At 52.5% G+C, this 21,073-nt stretch overlaps 1 protein-coding gene across 2 annotated transcripts in view; it reads left to right on the top strand.

Moving 5' to 3' along the window:
• Nucleotides 1-21,073, top strand: part of LOC147086640 (adiponectin receptor protein 1-like) — a 66,842-nt gene that overhangs the window by 11,734 nt on the left and 34,035 nt on the right. For both annotated transcript variants that reach the window (XM_085978779.1, XM_085978780.1), the window contains exons 3-5: nt 5,493-5,636; nt 18,034-18,205; nt 19,699-19,885. In XM_085978779.1, coding sequence (XP_085834905.1) covers nt 5,493-5,636; nt 18,034-18,205; nt 19,699-19,885 — 503 coding nt within the window. The remainder of the gene's footprint in view (nt 1-5,492; nt 5,637-18,033; nt 18,206-19,698; nt 19,886-21,073) is intronic.

Genomic DNA, 21,073 nt, shown 5'->3' with positions numbered 1-21,073 from the left:
ACTGAATTTGGATGATCAGCCGTGATCTCATTGAATGGCGGAGCAGGCTCGAGGGGCCGAATGGCCTACTCCTGCTCCTATCTTCCATGTTTCTATGTCCTAAATGGCCGACCCCTAGTCCTCGACTCTCCAGCCGAGGGAAACATCCTCCCAACATCTACCCTGTCTGTAGTGTATGTCTCCGTCTACCTTTAAGAAAACCATTGTATGTAACCGTTCACCTTTAAGAGAACTATTTTAGGTGTGGCACGACTTTGTTGGCTTCTGTATACTGTAATACCGACGGTGACCACACCGGTATATAAGTGCTGTGTCAGGATTATTTGGCAGATTCGCCCTGACCTTCGAATAGTAAAGTCCTGTTTTAAGTTACTCTTGGAGTCTGTGCATTAATTAACTAAACAACCCAGAGACTTTACAGTGGCGACGAGTCCGATCGTACCCTGCGGCAACAATACGTCCGAAGCAGTTAACGAGCGTCGAGAAGAGGCAACCGCCCTCGTCGTTCTGCTGGGAAAAAACTCGAGGCTGCAGAACTAGAAAGGAGGAAGAATTTAGAGACAAAGACTTCCATCAGCAACAGGCACTGAGTGTCCCTTCTGCCACGGTGAGGAGTGAGCCGATCAGCACGAGAAGCAAGGCGGCCACGGTGACTGTGAGTAAGGGAAAGTAAAAAGAATAGCCGGAGGATAAGGGCGGTGCACTCGACCACGGTCGAGGGGGAAAGGAGCCGGACAGAAGTCGGGTCCAGAGGCGCTGAGACTGGGGTAGCGTGGAGCAATGAAGCCGCGGTACAGACAGGCTGGGGGACGCAACGGCGTCGTGAGACAGCTAGACCGCGACCGGCGAAAAAGGCCGGGCAGCGACCGAAGCCACGAAGCGCTGCGACCGGGAACGTAGGCGCGGGAAGAGATAACTCAGCCGCAGCCGGGGAAGGAAGCACCGGACTGCGAGAGGGCTGGGAGGCGCGATTGGGAGCCGAGCGAGCGGGAGAGGCAGAGCCGACCAAGGGAGACTGAGCGAGAGCCAGTCCAGCGGCTGAAACTGTTCTCCGTCAACGGGGTGTACCCAGCGCCGGTAGAGCCGAGCGAGCGGGAGAGAGACAGAGCCCGAGCAAGGGAGACTGAGCGAGAGCCAGTCCAGCGGCTGAAACTGTTCTCCGTCAACGGGGTGTACCCAGCGCCGGTAGAGCCGAGCGAGCGGGAGAGAGACAGAGCCCGAGCAAGGGGAACTGAGCGAGAGCCAGCCAGCGGCTGAAACTGTTCGCCGTCAACGGGGTGTACCCAGCGCCGGTTGCCCTGCCGAGAAAAGGGAAAGCACTGAAGCCGACGCGCAGGCTGTGAACCTGAAAGCCAGCGGCCGTCGCCTGTGGGGAAAGTGTACCCCTCCCGCCAGGGAAGAAACGCGGGAAGCCGCCATTAGGCGGGGAAGAAGACAGAAGCGGGGAACTGCCATTGAAGTGGGCGGGGAGAGAAGATAAGCGCGGGAAACCGCCATTTTCGCGGGAACCGCCATCTTGAAAGAAAAAAAAAATTTTAAAGAAATAATTCGTGGTGTTTATCAGGAAGAGAGGAAGATGCCTAAGCGTGGTAACATCAACGATTTTAATTCCGAGGTAGAAGACTGGGCCACGTATGTGGAACGCATTGAGATCTATTGTGAGGCCAATAAAATAGAAGAAGATGACAAAGCTATAACCTTGCTAAACTCGATGGGCGCGAAGACATACGGGCTCTTGAAGCATCTACTATCACCGGCTAAACCGGCGGATCAGACTTTCGATGATATTGTGGCTGTTCTGAAGGATCACTTGAACCCCACACTGTTGATGTTGGCGGAACGATTCAAATTCTATGCGAGAACGCAACGGAAAGACGAAAGCAACGCAGAATACTTGGTCGAACTGCGTAGACTAGCGAAATACTGCCAGTTTGGAGGGAATCTGACAGAGGCATTGCGAGACAAGTTCGTGTGCGGATTGGCAAAGGAAGGAACGCAAAAGCAACTACTCGAAGAGAACAACCTTACACTTGACAGGGCTGTCCTTATTGCAGCATCGCACGAAGCCGCAGCGAAGGGAACTGCGGAAATGCAGCTAAAGACAGCGGCACTCAATGTGGATCAAATTACCTCGACAACAACAAAATGCTATCGTTGTGGGAAGACAACACACGACCAGAACCAATGCTGGTTTAAGAACCAGGAATGTAGGAAATGTGGCAAACTGGGTCACATAGCTAAGGTATGCCGGTCAGGGAAGAAGACCAACAACCAAAGGACCAACAGCCAAAGGAAGCCATCACAGGAAAAGTACAACAAGGTACACAAGGTGGCTGAGAAGAGTTCAGATGAACAGAATTCGGACTCAGACCCAAACGGCCAGGAGCTGGGTAGTCTGAGAATTCACAATGTGAGTAAGGAAGCTGACCTACAAACTATCTGGGTCATGCTAAAAATAGCTGGAGTCCAAGTGAAAATGGAGTTGGACACTGGATCAGCTCTATCAGTCATAAATCGAAGGGATTACCACCGGCTATTCTCACATATACCCTTAAGAGATACCAAGTTCGTATTGCAGACATACACGGGGCATAAAGTATACCCCATGGGAAAGATAAGAGTCAAGGTGAGAGATAGGGGTAAAGAACACCCACGAATGAACTTATACGTACTACATGAGGGAGGACCACCACTTCTAGGACGGGAGTGGATCAAGAAAATAGACATGGAATGGCACTATCTAAAAGCCATAACGAGTGAGGACTCGGTGCAGACAATCAGCTCAGATTCTGAATCGGATGACGATAAGACCAACCCAAATGTGAAAGACAAGGCTAAAATGGACTTGCCGACTAAGGTTGGAAAAACGAAGGCATGCAGAAAGGCTTATGCTTCAGAGAAGAACAAAGTTTCAGAACAGATCTCCACCGAACAACGACAACATAGTTTGACAGAGAATTCTGAGTCTGTTCAGTTTAAGGACATATCCATGACGGAAGAACACCGAGCTCGGACTCAACTTTATTTCAAATCACGACAACAAGTAGAACAATTGAGTTACCGTCTCGTACAAGAGATGAAAACAATGAAAAAGTTCTATGACACCGAATGGGAGAATCTGGAAAGACAACAGAAGCAGCTCGCTCAAGCAGAGAGCGACCATAGAGCCATCGTGACCAATTACCGATCACATCTCCCTTATGATGTTCAGGAGTTAGAATATTTGCAGAAAGAAGCAAATGAAGAGGAATCTTCAGGAAGCCAGGATTTTATTCCAGTTCTTCTCTACGACTCCTTACAAGCAGAGTTTGAGAAGTTGAAGGAACAGTATGAACAGGCCCAGGCTACAATCCTGGAGGGGGTTAACTCGGCAACCTCCGAAAAGCTAGTTTCAGTGGAAGCATATGAGCAACTAAAGGTTGAACATGAGCAAGAAGTCCAAAGGCTGCAGGAAATTCTTGATGAGCTCAAGGCCAAGACAGACTCATCGGTAGAAGTTCCATCCATAGATGAGAAATTAGAGGTGAAAGACATGGCAGAACATGAAAATCAAGATGTCCAAGAACTCATAAAAATATTGAAGGAAACCCAAGACAAATATGAGGCGGCAATGACCGAGGTTCAACAACTTGAAGAACAGATTCAACTGGGAATTCTTTCAGTGGAAGAAAAGGCAACTGTAAGAAACACAGAGACTGTAAGAATGGCCCCTGAACATGAGCTAGAGAGCATCAAGGCGCAACTTCTCCGAGCGCTTAAAGCCAAAGTACAAGAGGAAAAAAAGGTGAAAGCATTGGAGGAAAAGGTGGATGAAATGGAGAAGACTCTGATCCACAGGGTCCCCGTGGAAGAGTTAACGGTCAGCCAACTCCTTCATATGCTGAGAGACAAGACTCTGCAAGGGGAACCATTTGAACACGAGCTTCAATCTTCAAAGGGAAGGGGTTCGGAGCTCTCAAAAGTTTGGGGAATAGTTGAGGTTGCAACACAGATTTTACGGGGCTGTCGAAAGTACGCTGAATCACGTCAATGTGAACTACAGAATGTTGAAACAGCTGCTCCAGTAGAAGGATTGAATAGCCCGATCAATCAATCCCCGATGGAAGGGGAAGTATTGGAATCACAAATGAGGTCATTAGTGAAGGATTGGCAGGAAACCCAGGAAGAGCGGGATGAATATGAACGCATGAAGAAGTCTCTTCAGGAAAGATGTCTAGGGAGGGAACAACAGTCGGCTAACGTCCGGTTGGGTAAGGAAGAAGTAGCAGGCCCTCCCGCTAGACTAGTTCAGGACGGCACCGAATATTACCAGGACCTGTTGAGTGACACGGAATATTACGAGGACTTGGTCTGCCCAGCTTGTGATGAAAACTCCCAAAGTGCAGAAATCAGGATGAAGCACTTAAAGTCTAAGGAACATAGAGAGATGGTGGCGCTACAGCTGGCAGCGGATAAGGGAGCCCCGAGAGTCTCCAAGAAGCAGAAAAGAAAAAGACGAAGCAGAAAGTGATAACCATCTAAATCATTATCACTTCTACCAGATCATGTACGTGGGCCCTACGAAGGGAGCCAAATCAGTTGGCAAGTAGGAAAAATTACCAAGGCAGTCCAGCTGTTTGTAAAAGTCAGCACTGCTGGTTCAGCAGGACGGAAGTTCAAGCTGTTAAGTCAAGGGAAAGACTATTGGATGAGTCACGCTAGCAATGTGAACCGGCTACACCACAGAGATGTTGTTCGGACCGAGTCAAGACCAGAGACTGAATCTGTGAACTGTTCCCGCAGAGACTGAATCTGTAAACTGTTTCCCGCATAGATTATACCTGTGAATTGTTTTACATGAAGTTGAATATATGTTATGTTTAATGGGGGACTAAGTATGTTGTAAGCTAAAAAGGGAGGATTGTAGTGTATGTCTCCGTCTACCTTTAAGAAAACCATTGTATGTAACCGTTCACCTTTAAGAGAACTATTTTAGGTGTGGCACGACTTTGTTGGCTTCTGTATACTGTAATACCGACGGTGACCACACCGGTATATAAGTGCTGTGTCAGGATTATTTGGCAGATTCGCCCTGACCTTCGAATAGTAAAGTCCTGTTTTAAGTTACTCTTGGAGTCTGTGCATTAATTAACTAAACAACCCACAGACTTTACACTGTCAATCCCAGTAAGAATTTTATACGTTTGAATGAGATAATCTCTCGTGCTTCTGAAGTATTATATCTATCCACACGGCCCTGAGTGCGGCACAGAAACCAAGTTACCTGTACTATACAGATGTATCCCGGGATGTTTCCTCTCTGGATATGATTGGCCTTCCTACAGTACCCCTATCTGGTGACTTATTGTCTGTCCTGATAAGTCTGTGTGAAAACAGACAGTCAGTGCAGTGATAATCCTGAGTGGTACGGATTTGAGATGCAACGCTTTCCGTTGCTGGGTCGAGGCAGGCCACCCCTCCTCTGATGGGCTTTTTCTGCCCTTTCTCCACAGGACTGCACTGGCAGTGCGGAGGATCAGGCTGCGCTGGGACAGAGGGAAGAGGAGGAAGAGGTGGCGGTGGACCATGTCCGAGTGCTGACGCTGCCGCTGCAGGCTCATCACGCCATGGAGAAGATGGAGGAGTTTGTGTTCAAGGTGAGCGCCAGTCTCGGGAGTGCTGCGCCCGCCATCGCCGTGACTAAACTCTGAGCCCCACCGGCTGGAAACCTGGCCGCAGATTCAGCCCCAACTCTTCACGCTGCAGGGAGGGAAATTCTGCAGCGTCCAAAGTGATTGCCAATGAATTGCGCCTGTACCGAGGGAGGAGGGAGGCCTCCCAAAGAGGGGGTGTGGGAATAAGGAGAGTCTTTCAGGGAGAGGGCACAGGAATGATGGATCGATTGACAGATTTTTAAGTCTGTGCATCGAGGAAGGTGGTGAATGTATGTGTGTGTGTGTACCATTCTGTGTCTGTGTGTACCATTCTGAGCATGTGTGCGCGTGCGTGCGTATACCATTCTGTGTGTGTACCATTCTGAGCGTGTGTACCATTCTGAGCATGTGTGTGTATGTGTGTGTGTGTACCATTCTGAGCGTGTGTACCATTCTGAGCATGTGTGTGTGTGTATGTGTGTGTGTGCCATTTTGTGTGTGTGTGCGTGTGCCATTGTGTGTGTGTGTGTGCGTGTCTGTGTGTGCCATTCTGTGTCTGTGCATTCTGTGTGTGTGTGTGTCTGTGTGTGTGTGTGTGTCTGTGTGTGTGTGTGTGTCTGTGTGTGTGTGTGTGTCTGTGTGTGCCATTCTGTGTCTGTGCATTCTGTGTGTGTCTGTGTGTGTGATTACTCACTCCTATCGCTGCACCTGCCTGGTTTGGTTAAATTTGTCTTGACACCTTTATTACATCACAGCACATGCCCTTACCATACTGAATATTTACAGTGACTGATACAGACTGGAGGTGGTTCACTGCAAGCTGGCATTTATTCCCAGGTTATGGTGCAGGCTGCCCCTGGTTAGTGCGGTGTGTGCATGTGCACTGGAGGGAGAGATTGCAGTGTCCCCAAGACCTGACTGAGGGGGGCAGGAGGCTGGACTGAAGGAGGAGGTGGCAGGATTCAATCTGATTCTGCTCTTCTCTAGCTGCTGCATGTGCCAATGTCGGGCCCAATGGGTACTGACACCATGGACCAGCTGAAGGTAGATGTACACAGTGAGTGTGTACACAGTGAGGGACGTGTGAGTGTGTACACAGTGAGGGACACGGAGAGATGTACACAGTGAGGGACGTGTGAGTGTGTACACAGTGAGGGACACGGAGAGATGTACACGGTGAGGGACGTGTGAGTGTGTACACAGTGAGGGACACGGAGAGATGGACACGGTGAGGGGCGTGTGAGCGTGTACACAGTGAGGGACACGGAGAGATGTACACGGTGAGGGACGTGTGAGCGTGTACACAGTGAGGGACACGGAGAGATGTACACAGTGAGGGACGTGTGAGTGTGTACACAGTGAGGGACACGGAGAGATGTACACGGTGAGGGACGTGTGAGCATGTACACATTGGGGGACATGGAGAGATGTACACAGTGAGGGACGTGTGAGCGTGTACACAGTGAGGGACACGGAGAGATGTACACGGTGAGGGACGTGTGAGTGTGTACACAGTGAGGGACACGGAGAGATGTACACAGTGAGGGACGTGTGAGTGTGTACACAGTGAGGGACACGGAGAGATGTACACAGTGAGGGACGTGTGAGCGTGTACACATTGGGGGACATGGAGAGATGTACACGGTGAGGGACGTGTGAGTGTGTACACAGTGAGGGACACGGAGAGATGTACACGGTGAGGGACGTGTGAGCGTGTACACATTGGGGGACACGGAGAGATGTACACAGTGAGGGACGTGTGAGTGCGTACACAGTGAGGGACACGGAGAGATGTACACGGTGAGGGACGTGTGAGTGTGTACACTGTGAGGGAGACGGAGAGATGTACACGGTGAGGGACGTGTGAGCGTGTACACAGTGAGGGACACGGAGAGATGTACACAGTGAGGGATGTGTGAGCGTGTACACAGTGAGGGACACGGAGAGATGTACACAGTGAGGGACGTGTGAGCGTGTACACAGGGAGGGACACAGAGAGATGTACACAGTGAGGGACGTGTGAGTGTGTACACATTGGGGGACATGGAGAGATGTACACAGTGAGGGACGTGTGAGTGTGTACACAGTGAGGGACACGGAGAGATGTACACGGTGAGGGACGTGTGAGCGTGTACACAGCGAGGGACACGGAGAGATGTACACAGTGAGGGACGTGTGAGCGTGTACACAGTGAGGGACACGGAGAGATGTACACGGTGATGGACGTGTGAGTGGGTACACAGTGAGGGACACGGAGAGATGTACACAGTGAGGGACACGGAGAGATGTACACAGTGAGGGACGTGTGAGCGTGTACACAGTGAGGGAGACGGAGAGATGTACACAGTGAGGGACGTGTGAGTGTGTACACAGTGAGGGACACGGAGAGATGTACACAGTGAGGGACGTGTGAGTGTGTACACAGTGAGGGACACGGAGAGATGTACACGGTGAGGGACGTGTGAGCGTGTACACACTGAGGGACACGGAGAGATGTACACAGTGAGGGACGTGTGAGCGTGTACACAGTGAGGGACACGGAGAGATGTACAAGGTGATGGACGTGTGAGTGTACACAGTGAGGGACACGGAGAGATGTACACAATGAGGGACGTGTGAGTGTGTACACAGTGAGGGACACGGAGAGATGTACACGGTGAGGGACGTGTGAGCGTGTACACATTGGGGGACATGGAGAGATGTACACGGTGAGGGACGTGTGAGTGTGTACACAGTGAGGGACACGGAGAGATGTACACGGTGAGGGACGTGTGAGCGTGTACACATTGGGGGACACGGAGAGATGTACACGGTGAGGGACGTGTGAGTGTGTACACAGTGAGGGACACGGAGAGATGTACACGGTGAGGGACGTGTGAGTGTGTACACAGTGAGGGAGACGGAGAGATGTACACGGTGAGGGACGTGTGAGCGTGTACACAGTGAGGGACACGGAGAGATGTACACAGTGAGGGACGTGTGAGCGTGTACACAGTGAGGGACACGGAGAGATGTACACAGTGAGGGACGTGTGAGCGTGTACACAGGGAGGGACACAGAGAGATGTACACAGTGAGGGACGTGTGAGCGTGTACACATTGGGGGACATGGAGAGATGTACACAGTGAGGGACGTGTGAGTGTGTACACAGTGAGGGACACGGAGAGATGTACACAGTGAGGGACGTGTGAGCGTGTACACAGCGAGGGACACGGAGAGATGTACACAGTGAGGGACGTGTGAGCGTGTACACAGTGAGGGACACGGAGAGATGTACAAGGTGATGGACGTGTGAGTGTACACAGTGAGGGACACGGAGAGATGTACACAGTGAGGGACGTGTGAGTGTGTACACAGTGAGGGACACGGAGAGATGTACACGGTGAGGGACGTGTGAGCGTGTACACAGTGAGGGACACGGAGAGATGTACACAGTGAGGGACGTGTGAGTGTGTACACAGTGAGGGACACGGAGAGATGCACACAGTGAGGGACGTGTGAGTGTGTACACATTGGGGGACATGGAGAGATGTACACAGTGAGGGACGTGTGAGCGTGTACACAGTGAGGGACACGGAGAGATGTACACGGTGAGGGACGTGTGAGTGTGTACACAGTGAGGGACACGGAGAGATGTACACAGTGAGGGACGTGTGAGCGTGTACACAGTGAGGGACACGGAGAGATGTACACAGTGAGGGACGTGTGAGTGTGTACACAGTGAGGGACACGGAGAGATGTACACGGTGAGGGACGTGTGAGCGTGTACACAGTGAGGGACACGGAGAGATGTACACAGTGAGGGACGTGTGAGCGTGTACACAGTGAGGGACACGGAGGGATGTACACGGTGAGGGACACGTGAGTGTGTACACAGTGAGGGACACGGAGAGATGTACACGGTGAGGGACGTGTGAGCGTGTACACAGTGAGGGACACGGAGAGATGTACACAGTGAGGGACGTGTGAGCATGTACACAGTGAGGGACACGGAGAGATGTACACGGTGAGGGACGTGTGAGCGTGTACACAGTGAGGGACACGGAGAGATGTACACGGTGAGGGACATGTGAGCGTGTACACAGTGAGGGACACGGAGAGATGTACACGGTGAGGGACGTGTGAGCGTGTACACAGTGAGGGACACGGAGAGATGTACACGGTGAGGGACGTGTGAGCGTGTACACAGTGAGGGACACGGAGAGATGTACACGGTGAGGGACGTGTGAGCGTGTACACAGTGAGGGACACGGAGAGATGTACACGGTGAGGGACGTGTGAGCGTGTCCACAGTGAGGGACACGGAGAGATGTACACGGTGAGGGACGTGTGAGCGTGTACACAGTGAGGGACACGGAGAGATGTACACGGTGAGGGACGTGTGAGCGTGTACACAGTGAGGGACACGGAGAGATGTACACGGTGAGGGACGTGTGAGCGTGTGCACAGTGAGGGACACGGAGAGATGTACACGGTGAGGGACGTGCGAGCGTGTGCACAGTGAGGGACACGGAGAGATGTACACGGTGAGGGACGTGTGAGTGTGTACACAGTGAGGGACACGGAGAGATGTACACGGTGAGGGACGTGTGAGTGTACACAGTGAGGGACACGGAGAGATGTACACAGTGAGGGACGTGTGAGTGTGTACACAGTGAGGGACACGGAGAGATGTACACGGTGAGGGACGTGTGAGCGTGTACACAGTGAGGGACACGGAGAGATGTACACGGTGAGGGACGTGTGAGCGTGTACACAGTGAGGGACACGGCGAGATGTACACGGTGAGGGACGTGTGAGCGTGTACACAGTGAGGGACACGGAGAGATGTACACGGTGAGGGACGTGTGAGCGTGTACACAGTGAGGGACACGGAGAGATGTACACTGAGGGACACGGAGAGATGTACACAGTGAGGGACGTGTGAGTGTGTACACAGTGAGGGACATGTGAGCGTGTACACAGTGAGGGACACAGAGAGATGTACACGGTGAGGGACGTGTGAGTGTGTACACAGTGAGGGACACGGAGAGATGTACACAGTGAGGGACACGGAGAGATGTACACGGTGAGGGACGTGTGAGCGTGTACACAGTGAGGGACACGGAGAGATGTACACGGTGATGGACGTGTGAGTGGGTACACAGTGAGGGACACGGAGAGATGTACACAGTGAGGGACACGGAGAGATGTACACAGTGAGGGACGTGTGAGCGTGTACACAGTGAGGGAGACGGAGAGATGTACACAGTGAGGGACGTGTGAGTGTGTACACAGTGAGGGACACGGAGAGATGTACACAGTGAGGGACGTGTGAGTGTGTACACAGTGAGGGACACGGAGAGATGTACACGGTGAGGGACGTGTGAGCGTGTACACACTGAGGGACACGGAGAGATGTACACAGTGAGGGACGTGTGAGCGTGTACACAGTGAGGGACACGGAGAGATGTACAAGGTGATGGACGTGTGAGTGTACACAGTGAGGGACACGGAGAGATGTACACAGTGAGGGACGTGTGAGTGTGTACACAGTGAGGGACACGGAGAGATGTACACGGTGAGGGACGTGTGAGCGTGTACACACTGAGGGACACGGAGAGATGTACACAGTGAGGGACGTGTGAGCGTGTACACAGTGAGGGACACGGAGAGATGTACAAGGTGATGGACGTGTGAGTGTACACAGTGAGGGACACGGAGAGATGTACACAATGAGGGACGTGTGAGTGTGTACACAGTGAGGGACACGGAGAGATGTACACGGTGAGGGACGTGTGAGCGTGTACACATTGGGGGACATGGAGAGATGTACACGGTGAGGGACGTGTGAGTGTGTACACAGTGAGGGACACGGAGAGATGTACACGGTGAGGGACGTGTGAGCGTGTACACATTGGGGGACACGGAGAGATGTACACGGTGAGGGACGTGTGAGTGTGTACACAGTGAGGGACACGGAGAGATGTACACGGTGAGGGACGTGTGAGTGTGTACACAGTGAGGGAGACGGAGAGATGTACACGGTGAGGGACGTGTGAGCGTGTACACAGTGAGGGACACGGAGAGATGTACACAGTGAGGGACGTGTGAGCGTGTACACAGTGAGGGACACGGAGAGATGTACACAGTGAGGGACGTGTGAGCGTGTACACAGGGAGGGACACAGAGAGATGTACACAGTGAGGGACGTGTGAGCGTGTACACATTGGGGGACATGGAGAGATGTACACAGTGAGGGACGTGTGAGTGTGTACACAGTGAGGGACACGGAGAGATGTACACAGTGAGGGACGTGTGAGCGTGTACACAGCGAGGGACACGGAGAGATGTACACAGTGAGGGACGTGTGAGCGTGTACACAGTGAGGGACACGGAGAGATGTACAAGGTGATGGACGTGTGAGTGTACACAGTGAGGGACACGGAGAGATGTACACAGTGAGGGACGTGTGAGTGTGTACACAGTGAGGGACACGGAGAGATGTACACGGTGAGGGACGTGTGAGCGTGTACACAGTGAGGGACACGGAGAGATGTACACAGTGAGGGACGTGTGAGTGTGTACACAGTGAGGGACACGGAGAGATGCACACAGTGAGGGACGTGTGAGTGTGTACACATTGGGGGACATGGAGAGATGTACACAGTGAGGGACGTGTGAGCGTGTACACAGTGAGGGACACGGAGAGATGTACACGGTGAGGGACGTGTGAGTGTGTACACAGTGAGGGACACGGAGAGATGTACACAGTGAGGGACGTGTGAGCGTGTACACAGTGAGGGACACGGAGAGATGTACACAGTGAGGGACGTGTGAGTGTGTACACAGTGAGGGACACGGAGAGATGTACACGGTGAGGGACGTGTGAGCGTGTACACAGTGAGGGACACGGAGAGATGTACACAGTGAGGGACGTGTGAGCGTGTACACAGTGAGGGACACGGAGGGATGTACACGGTGAGGGACACGTGAGTGTGTACACAGTGAGGGACACGGAGAGATGTACACGGTGAGGGACGTGTGAGCGTGTACACAGTGAGGGACACGGAGAGATGTACACAGTGAGGGACGTGTGAGCATGTACACAGTGAGGGACACGGAGAGATGTACACGGTGAGGGACGTGTGAGCGTGTACACAGTGAGGGACACGGAGAGATGTACACGGTGAGGGACATGTGAGCGTGTACACAGTGAGGGACACGGAGAGATGTACACGGTGAGGGACGTGTGAGCGTGTACACAGTGAGGGACACGGAGAGATGTACACGGTGAGGGACGTGTGAGCGTGTACACAGTGAGGGACACGGAGAGATGTACACGGTGAGGGACGTGTGAGCGTGTACACAGTGAGGGACACGGAGAGATGTACACGGTGAGGGACGTGTGAGCGTGTCCACAGTGAGGGACACGGAGAGATGTACACGGTGAGGGACGTGTGAGCGTGTACACAGTGAGGGACACGGAGAGATGTACACGGTGAGGGACGTGTGAGCGTGTACACAGTGAGGGACACGGAGAGATGTACACGGTGAGGGACGTGTGAGCGTGTGCACAGTGAGGGACACGGAGAGATGTACACGGTGAGGGACGTGCGAGCGTGTGCACAGTGAGGGACACGGAGAGATGTACACGGTGAGGGACGTGTGAGTGTGTACACAGTGAGGGACACGGAGAGATGTACACGGTGAGGGACGTGTGAGTGTACACAGTGAGGGACACGGAGAGATGTACACAGTGAGGGACGTGTGAGTGTGTACACAGTGAGGGACACGGAGAGATGTACACGGTGAGGGACGTGTGAGCGTGTACACAGTGAGGGACACGGAGAGATGTACACGGTGAGGGACGTGTGAGCGTGTACACAGTGAGGGACACGGCGAGATGTACACGGTGAGGGACGTGTGAGCGTGTACACAGTGAGGGACACGGAGAGATGTACACGGTGAGGGACGTGTGAGCGTGTACACAGTGAGGGACACGGAGAGATGTACACTGAGGGACACGGAGAGATGTACACAGTGAGGGACGTGTGAGTGTGTACACAGTGAGGGACATGTGAGCGTGTACACAGTGAGGGACACAGAGAGATGTACACGGTGAGGGACGTGTGAGTGTGTACACAGTGAGGGACACGGAGAGATGTACACAGTGAGGGACACGGAGAGATGTACACGGTGAGGGACGTGTGAGCGTGTACACAGTGAGGGACACGGAGAGATGTACACAGTGAGGGACACGGAGAGATGTACACAGTGAGGGACGTGTGAGTGTGTACACAGTGAGGGACACGGAGAGATGTACACAGTGAGGGACACAGAGAGATGTACACGGTGAGGGACGTGTGAGCGTGTACACAGTGAGGGACACGGAGAGATGTACACAGTGAGGGACACGGAGAGATGTACACAGTGAGGGACGTGTGAGTGTGTACACAGTGAGGGACATGTGAGCGTGTACACAGTGAGGGACACAGAGAGATGTACACAGTGAGGGACACGGAGAGATGTACACAGTGAGGGACGTGTGAGTGTGTACACAGTGAGGGACACGGAGAGATGTACACAGTGAGGGACACGGAGAGATGTACACGGTGAGGGACGTGTGAGCGTGTACACAGTGAGGGACACGGAGAGATGTACACAGTGAGGGACACGGAGAGATGTACACAGTGAGGGACACGGAGAGATGTACACAGTGAGGGACATGTGAGCGTGTGCACAGTGAGGGACACAGAGAGATGTACACAGTGAGGGACACGGAGAGATGTACACAGTGAGGGACGTGTGAGTGTGTACACAGTGAGGGACACGGAGAGATGTACACAGTGAGGGACGTGTGAGTGTGTACACAGTGAGGGACACGGAGAGATGTACACAGTGAGGGACACAGAGAGATGTACACGGTGAGGGACGTGTGAGCGTGTACACAGTGAGGGACACGGAGAGATGTACACAGTGAGGGACGTGTGAGTGTGTACACAGTGAGGGACACGGAGAGATGTACACAGTGAGGGACGTGTGAGCGTGTACACGGTGAGGGACGTGTGAGCGTGTACACAGTGAGGGACACGGAGAGATGTACACAGTGAGGGACGTGTGAGTGTGTACACAGTGAGGGACATGTGAGCGTGTACACAGTGAGGGACACAGAGAGATGTACACCGGCAAGAGGAGTGTGGTGTGTCCACACAGGGCAGCCAGCGACTGACATGCCGACAGATGCAGTGACTGCGGATTGTTGCGACAGTTTTTAGCGGGGCTCAGGCCAGGGTTTTGATGATGTGACTTTGTGCGGCAGAGCAATGCTCGAGTGGCCATCGCCCAGGGCAGTGTAACACAGAGAGTAACGAGGGAAATGGAGAGCTCGCTGAGAGTGAGGGACGGAGGTCTGCCATCAGACTCCGGAAGAAAGCCAGTGCGGTGCTGTTGACGGGTTTCCACAAGGTACAGAGCGAGTGCGGTGTCGTGTGTTCGAAGGGCGGGTGACTAACGGGCCATTCAGGCTGCCATCTAACCCCAGCAGCGCTCCCAAACCTTTCCTTTTCACCAATTTGCCGCTCCTCTCCTGGAGATGGGCTAGGATTCAACAGGCGCTGCTCCTCCCGGACAGTGGGATATTCCTTCCTGGGGCACCGCAGCCCTGTCCTCGCCCGGTGCCCACAAGCGGGAGTCAGCGGACAGAGATCAGGAGCAGGAATGTTGGCCCTCTCTTGTTTATCTCCCCTCTCTATCGCAGTGGGCACGGTATCCGAGGGTAGCGCCCCACCTCCACATAGAATGACACAGCACAGCAGGAGGCCATTCGGCCTGTCGAGCCTGTGCCGGCTCTTTGAACGAGCTCTCCAATTAGTCCCACTCCTCCCTGCTCTTTCCCCGCAGCCCGGCACATTTTCCCCTTCAAGTATTTCTCCAATTCCCTTTTGAAAGTTACTCTTGAATCTGCTCCCACCGCCCTTTCAGGCAGCGCATTCCAGATCACAACAACTCGCTGTGTAAAAAACATTCTCCTCATCTCCCCTCTGGTTCTTTTACTGATTATCTTCAATCTGTGTCCTCTGGTTACCGACCCTCCTGCCACTGGAAACAGTTTCTCCTTATTTACTCCATCAAAACCCTTCATGATTTTGAACACCTCAATTAAATCTCCTCTTAACCTTCTCTGCTCGAAGGAGAACAACCCCAGCTTCTCCAATCTCTCCATGTCACTGAAGTCCCTCATCCCTGGTACCATTCTGGTCAATCTCCCCTTAACCTTCTCTGCTCCAAGGAGAACAACCCCAGCTTCTCCAGTCTCTCCACATCACTGAACTCCCTCATCCCTGGAACCATTCTGGTCAATCTCCCCTTAACCTTCTCTGCTCTAAGGAGAACAACCCCAGCTTCTCCAGTCTCTCCACATCACTGAAGTCCCTCATCCCCGGTACCATTCTGGTCAATCTCCCCTTAACCTTCTCTGCTCCAAGGAGAACAATCCCAGCTTCTCCAGTCTCTCCACATCACTGAAGTCCCTCATCCCTGGTACCATTCTGGTCAATCTCCCCTTAACCTTCTCTGCTCTAAGGAGAACAATCCCAGCTTCTCCAGTCTCTCCACATCACTGAAGTCCCTCATCCCTGGTACCATTCTGGTCAATCTCCCCTTAACCTTCTCTGCTCTAACGAGAACAACCCCAGCTTCTCCACGTCACTGAAGTCCCTCATCCCTGGAACCATTCTGGTCAATCTCCCCTTAACCTTCTCTGCTCTAAGGAGAACAACCCCAGCTTCTCCAGTCTCTCCACATCACTGAAGTCCCTCATCCCTGGAACCATTCTGGTCAATCTCCCCTTAACCTTCTCTGCTCTAAGGAGAACAATCCCAGCTTCTCCAGTCTCTCCACATCACTGAAGTCCCCCATCCCTGGAACCATTCTGGTCAATCTCCTCTTAACCTTCTCTGCTCTAAGGAGAACAATTCCAGCTTCTCCAGTCTCTCCACATAACTGAAGTCCCTCATCCCTGGTACCATTCTGGTCAATCTCCTCTCAACCTTCTCTGCTCTAAGGAGAACAATCCCAGCTTCTCCAGTCTCTCCACATCACTGAAGTCCCTCATCCCTGGTACCATTCTGGTCAATCTCCCCTTAACCTTCTCTGCTCTAAGGAGAACAACCCCAGCTTCTCCAGTCTCTCCACATCACTGAAGTCCCTCATCCCTGGTACCATTCTGGTCAATCTCCCCTTAACCTTCTCTGCTCCAAGGAGAACAACCCCAGCTTCTCCAGTCTCTCCACATCACTGAAGTCCCTCATCCCTGGTACCATTCTGGTCAATCTCCCCTTAACCTTCTCTGCTCTAAGGAGAACAACCCCAGCTTCTCCAGTCTCTCCACATCACTGAAGTCCCTCATCCCTGGTACCATTCTGGTCAATCTCCCCTTAACCTTCTCTGCTCTAAGGAGAACAATCCCAGCTTCTCCAGTCTCTCCACATCACTGAAGTCCCTCATCCCTGGTACCATTCTGGTCAATCTCCCCTTAACCTTCTCTGCTCTAAGGAGAACAACCCCAGCTCCTCCAGTCTATCCACATCACTGAAGTCCCTCATCCCTGGTACCATTCTGGTCAATCTCCCCTTAACCTTCTCTGCTCTAAGGAGAACAACCCCAGCTTCTCCAGTCTCTCCACATCACTGAAGTCCCCCATCCCTGGTACCATTCTAGTAAATCTCCTGTGCACCCTCTCCAAGGCCTTGACATCCTTCCTAAAGTGCGGTGCCCAGAATTGGACACAATACTCCAGCCAAGGCCTAACCAGTGTTTTATAAAGGTTTAGCATAACTTCCTGGCTTTTGTACTCTCCTGTTCTGTGTGTGGGGTGCTGAGTCCCACACCGGGTGCAATTGGGTAACTGGACACAGGCCGGTGACGGAGCCTGTTGATCTGAGGGACAGCCTCGGCCAGTTTGCAATCTCCTGTAGTTCCCTCTGACTCGAGGCCTGCTCCTGTTGCGTTAATGGGGGAAGGCGGTACTGCCCGTCAGTCAGCCCTCCCACCAGCGGCGGAGCTGTGGTGCCTACCTCTGGGCCTGCTGGCCTTTGTCTTTGAGGTCAGTTACCCCACACCCGGCTAAAGGGCTGACTGCTTCCTCTGAGGAGCAGGGAGCGGGGCATTGACTGACGCGCATCTTGTCTCCCTCGATCTCTCCTCCTGTTCCACCCTCCTCTCCGAATGGGCCACCTCCGCCCCATGATAATACAGTGATATCAGCCCATGGGCACCCGAGGGCACAGCTCTACTCAGCATCACTGAGGGGCACCGGAGAGCTGGGCGCCCCGCCCGCCCCAGGCCCCGTGTGTCCAATCGCAAGCGTGTGATAGATTGATTTACCCCCTCCCCTGGTGCTCTCTCTCTCTCTCCGCAGGTTTGGGAGGGGAGGTGGCGAGTCATTCCCCACGACGTGCTCCCGGACTGGCTGAAGGACAACGACTTCCTCCTGCACGGACACCGGCCCCCCATGCCCTCCTTCCGGGCGTGCTTCCGTAGCATCTTCAGGCTGCACACCGAGACCGGCAACATCTGGACACACCTAATAGGTAGCCGCAGAATCTGGGTGATGCGTGGTGCCGCGTAAAATATCAAAACATGTGAATACCCTGCAGCCTCTCGGAGCTCACCGCCCCTGATGGCAGTGCCCATTCTGTGCTGACTTTGCCTTCAACAAAGAAACATGTAAGATTCTGAGGGGGGGATTGACAGGGTAGATGCTGAGAGGCTGTTTCCCCCCTGGCTGGAGAGTCTAGAACCAGGGGTCACAGTCTCAGGATAAGGGGTCGGCCATTGAGGACTGAGATGAGGAGGAATTTCTTCACTCAGAGGGCAGTGAATCTTTGGAATTCTCTGCCCCAGAGGGCTGTGGAGGCTCAGTCGTTGAGTCTATTCAAGGCTGAGATCGAGAGATTTCTGGACTCTCGGGGAATCGAGGGATCGGGCGGGAAAGTGGAGATGAGGTGGAAGATCAGCCCTGATCTTATTGAATGGAGGAGCAGGCTCGAGGGGCCGAATGGCCGACTCCTGCTCCTAATCCTTTGGTTTTTACATTCGAACGGCTCTGCGGGAGAACCTTTGAAGTGTGGTCACTGTTGTAATGTAGGAAAGGTGGCAGCCAATTTGCGCACAGCAAGCTCCCACGAACAGCAATGAGATAAGTGACCAGATAATCTGTTTAGTCGGTGTTGGTTGAGGCAAGGATATACTTGCCACAGAGGGAGTGCAACGAAGGTTCACTAGATTGATTCCTGGGATGGGGGGATTGTCCTATGAGGCGAGATTGAGTAGACTAGGCCTATATTCCCTAGAGTTTAGAAGAAAGAAGTGATCTCATTGAAACATACAAGATTCTGAGGGGGATTGACAGGGTAGATGCTGAGCGGCTGTTTCCCCCCTGGCTGGAGAGTCTAGGTGTGGAGATGCCGGAGTTGGACTGGGGTGGATAAATGTAAGAAATCACACAACACCAGGTTATAGTCCAACAGCTTTATTTGAAATCACAAGCTTTCGGAGCGCTGCTCCTTCGTCAGGTGAAGTGGAGAAATGCATAAAGACACAGCTTATATAGTCAGAGAATAATGTCAGATGTTTACAGGTAATCTTTCTAACTGCCATTTATCACACCTCGGCAGAGAGATAATCACAGCAATCAAAGGTGTGAATGGTGTCCAAACAGGTCAGTCAGGAAAACATTACATCAAAGAACAATGAGGTGGGGGTCACAAGGGGTCAAACAAGTCTAGAACCAGGGGTCACAGTCTCAGGCAAAGGGGTCGGCCATTGACCGAGATGAGGAGGAATTTCTTCACTCAGAGGGTGGTGAATCTTTGGAATTCTCTACCCCAGAGGGCTGTGGAGGCTCAGTCGTTGGGTATATTCAAGGCTGAGATCGAGAGATTTTTGGACTCTAGGGGAATCGAGGGACATGGGTTGAGGTTGAAGATCAGCCATGATCTCATTGAATGGCGGAACAGGCTTGAGGGGCCGAAAGGCCGACTCCTGCTCCTAATTCTTATGTTCTTATGCACTCTTCTGCCAGGTTTCCTGTTCTTCCTGATCCTCGGTGTTGTCTACATGTTCCGGCCCAACATTTACTTCGTGGCCCCAGTGCAGGAGAAGGTCGTGTTCGGCATGTTCTTCCTGGGAGCCGTCCTGTGCCTCTGCTTCTCCTGGCTCTTCCACACCGTCTACTGCCACTCCGAGAAAGTCTCACGCACCTTCTCCAAGTACGTCTGCGTCCCGCTTCGCCCAGTCAGGGCTTCCAGAGAGCGAGGAAGGAATAGTGAGATTCCTGGGAGAACGTTACAGGCAGGGGTGGGAAGAGTGACATACCTGGGGTATCGAGGGGTTCGGGGGGTTTATATATAGAATAACGGATACCCGGGAGTGAGTTACAGGCTGGAATCTAATCGAGGGGTTCGGGGGGGTTTATATATAGAATAACAGATACCCGGGAGTGAGTTACAGGCTGGAATCTAATCGAGGGGTTCGGGGGGTTTATATATAGAATAACAGATACCTAGGAGTGAGTTACAGGCTGGAATCTAATCGAGGGGTTCGGGGGGGTTTATATATAGAATAACAGATACCCGGGAGTGAGTTACAGGCTGGAATCTAATCGAGGGGTTCGGGGGGGTTTATATATAGAATAACAGATACCCGGGAGTGAGTTACAGGCTGGAATCTAATCGAGGGGTTCGGGGGGTTTATATATAGAATAACAGATACCCGGGAGTGAGTTACAGGCTGGAATCTAATCGGGGGGTTCGGGGGGGTTTATATATAGAATAACAGATACCCGGGAGTGAGTTACAGGCTGGAATCTAATCGAGGGGTTCGGGGGGTTTATATATATAATAACGGATACCCAGGAGTGAGTTACAGGCTAGAATCTAATCGGGGGGTTCGGGGGGGTTTATATATAGAATAACAGATGCCCGGGAGTGAGTTACAGGCTGGAATCTAATCGAGGGGTTCGGGGGGTTTATATATAGAATAACAGATACCCGGGAGTGAGTTACAGACTGGAATCTAATCGAGGGGTTCGGGGGGTTTATATATAGAATAACAGATACCCGGGAGTGAGTTACAGACTGGAATCTAATCGAGGGGTTTGGGGGTTTATATATAGAATAACAGATACTCGGGAGTGAGTTACAGGCTGGAATCTAATCGAGGGGTTCGGGGGGTTTATATATAGAATAACAGATACCCGGGAGTGAGTTACAGGCTAGAATCTAATCGAGGGGTTCGGGGGGTTTATATATAGAATAACAGATACCCGGGAGTGAGTTACAGGCTGGAATCTAATCGAGGGGATCGGGGGGTTTATATATAGAATAACAGATACCCGGGAGTGAGTTACAGGCTGGAATCTAATCGGGGGGTTCGGGGGGGTTTATATATAGAATAAC

The sequence above is a fragment of the Somniosus microcephalus genome, unplaced genomic scaffold (assembly GCF_052327205.1).
Source record: "Somniosus microcephalus isolate GS21.2 unplaced genomic scaffold, FLI_Smic_1.0 unresolved_chr7, whole genome shotgun sequence".
NCBI classification, from domain to species: Eukaryota; Metazoa; Chordata; class Chondrichthyes; order Squaliformes; family Somniosidae; genus Somniosus; species Somniosus microcephalus.
This window is presented reverse-complemented; position numbering and strand designations above follow the sequence as displayed.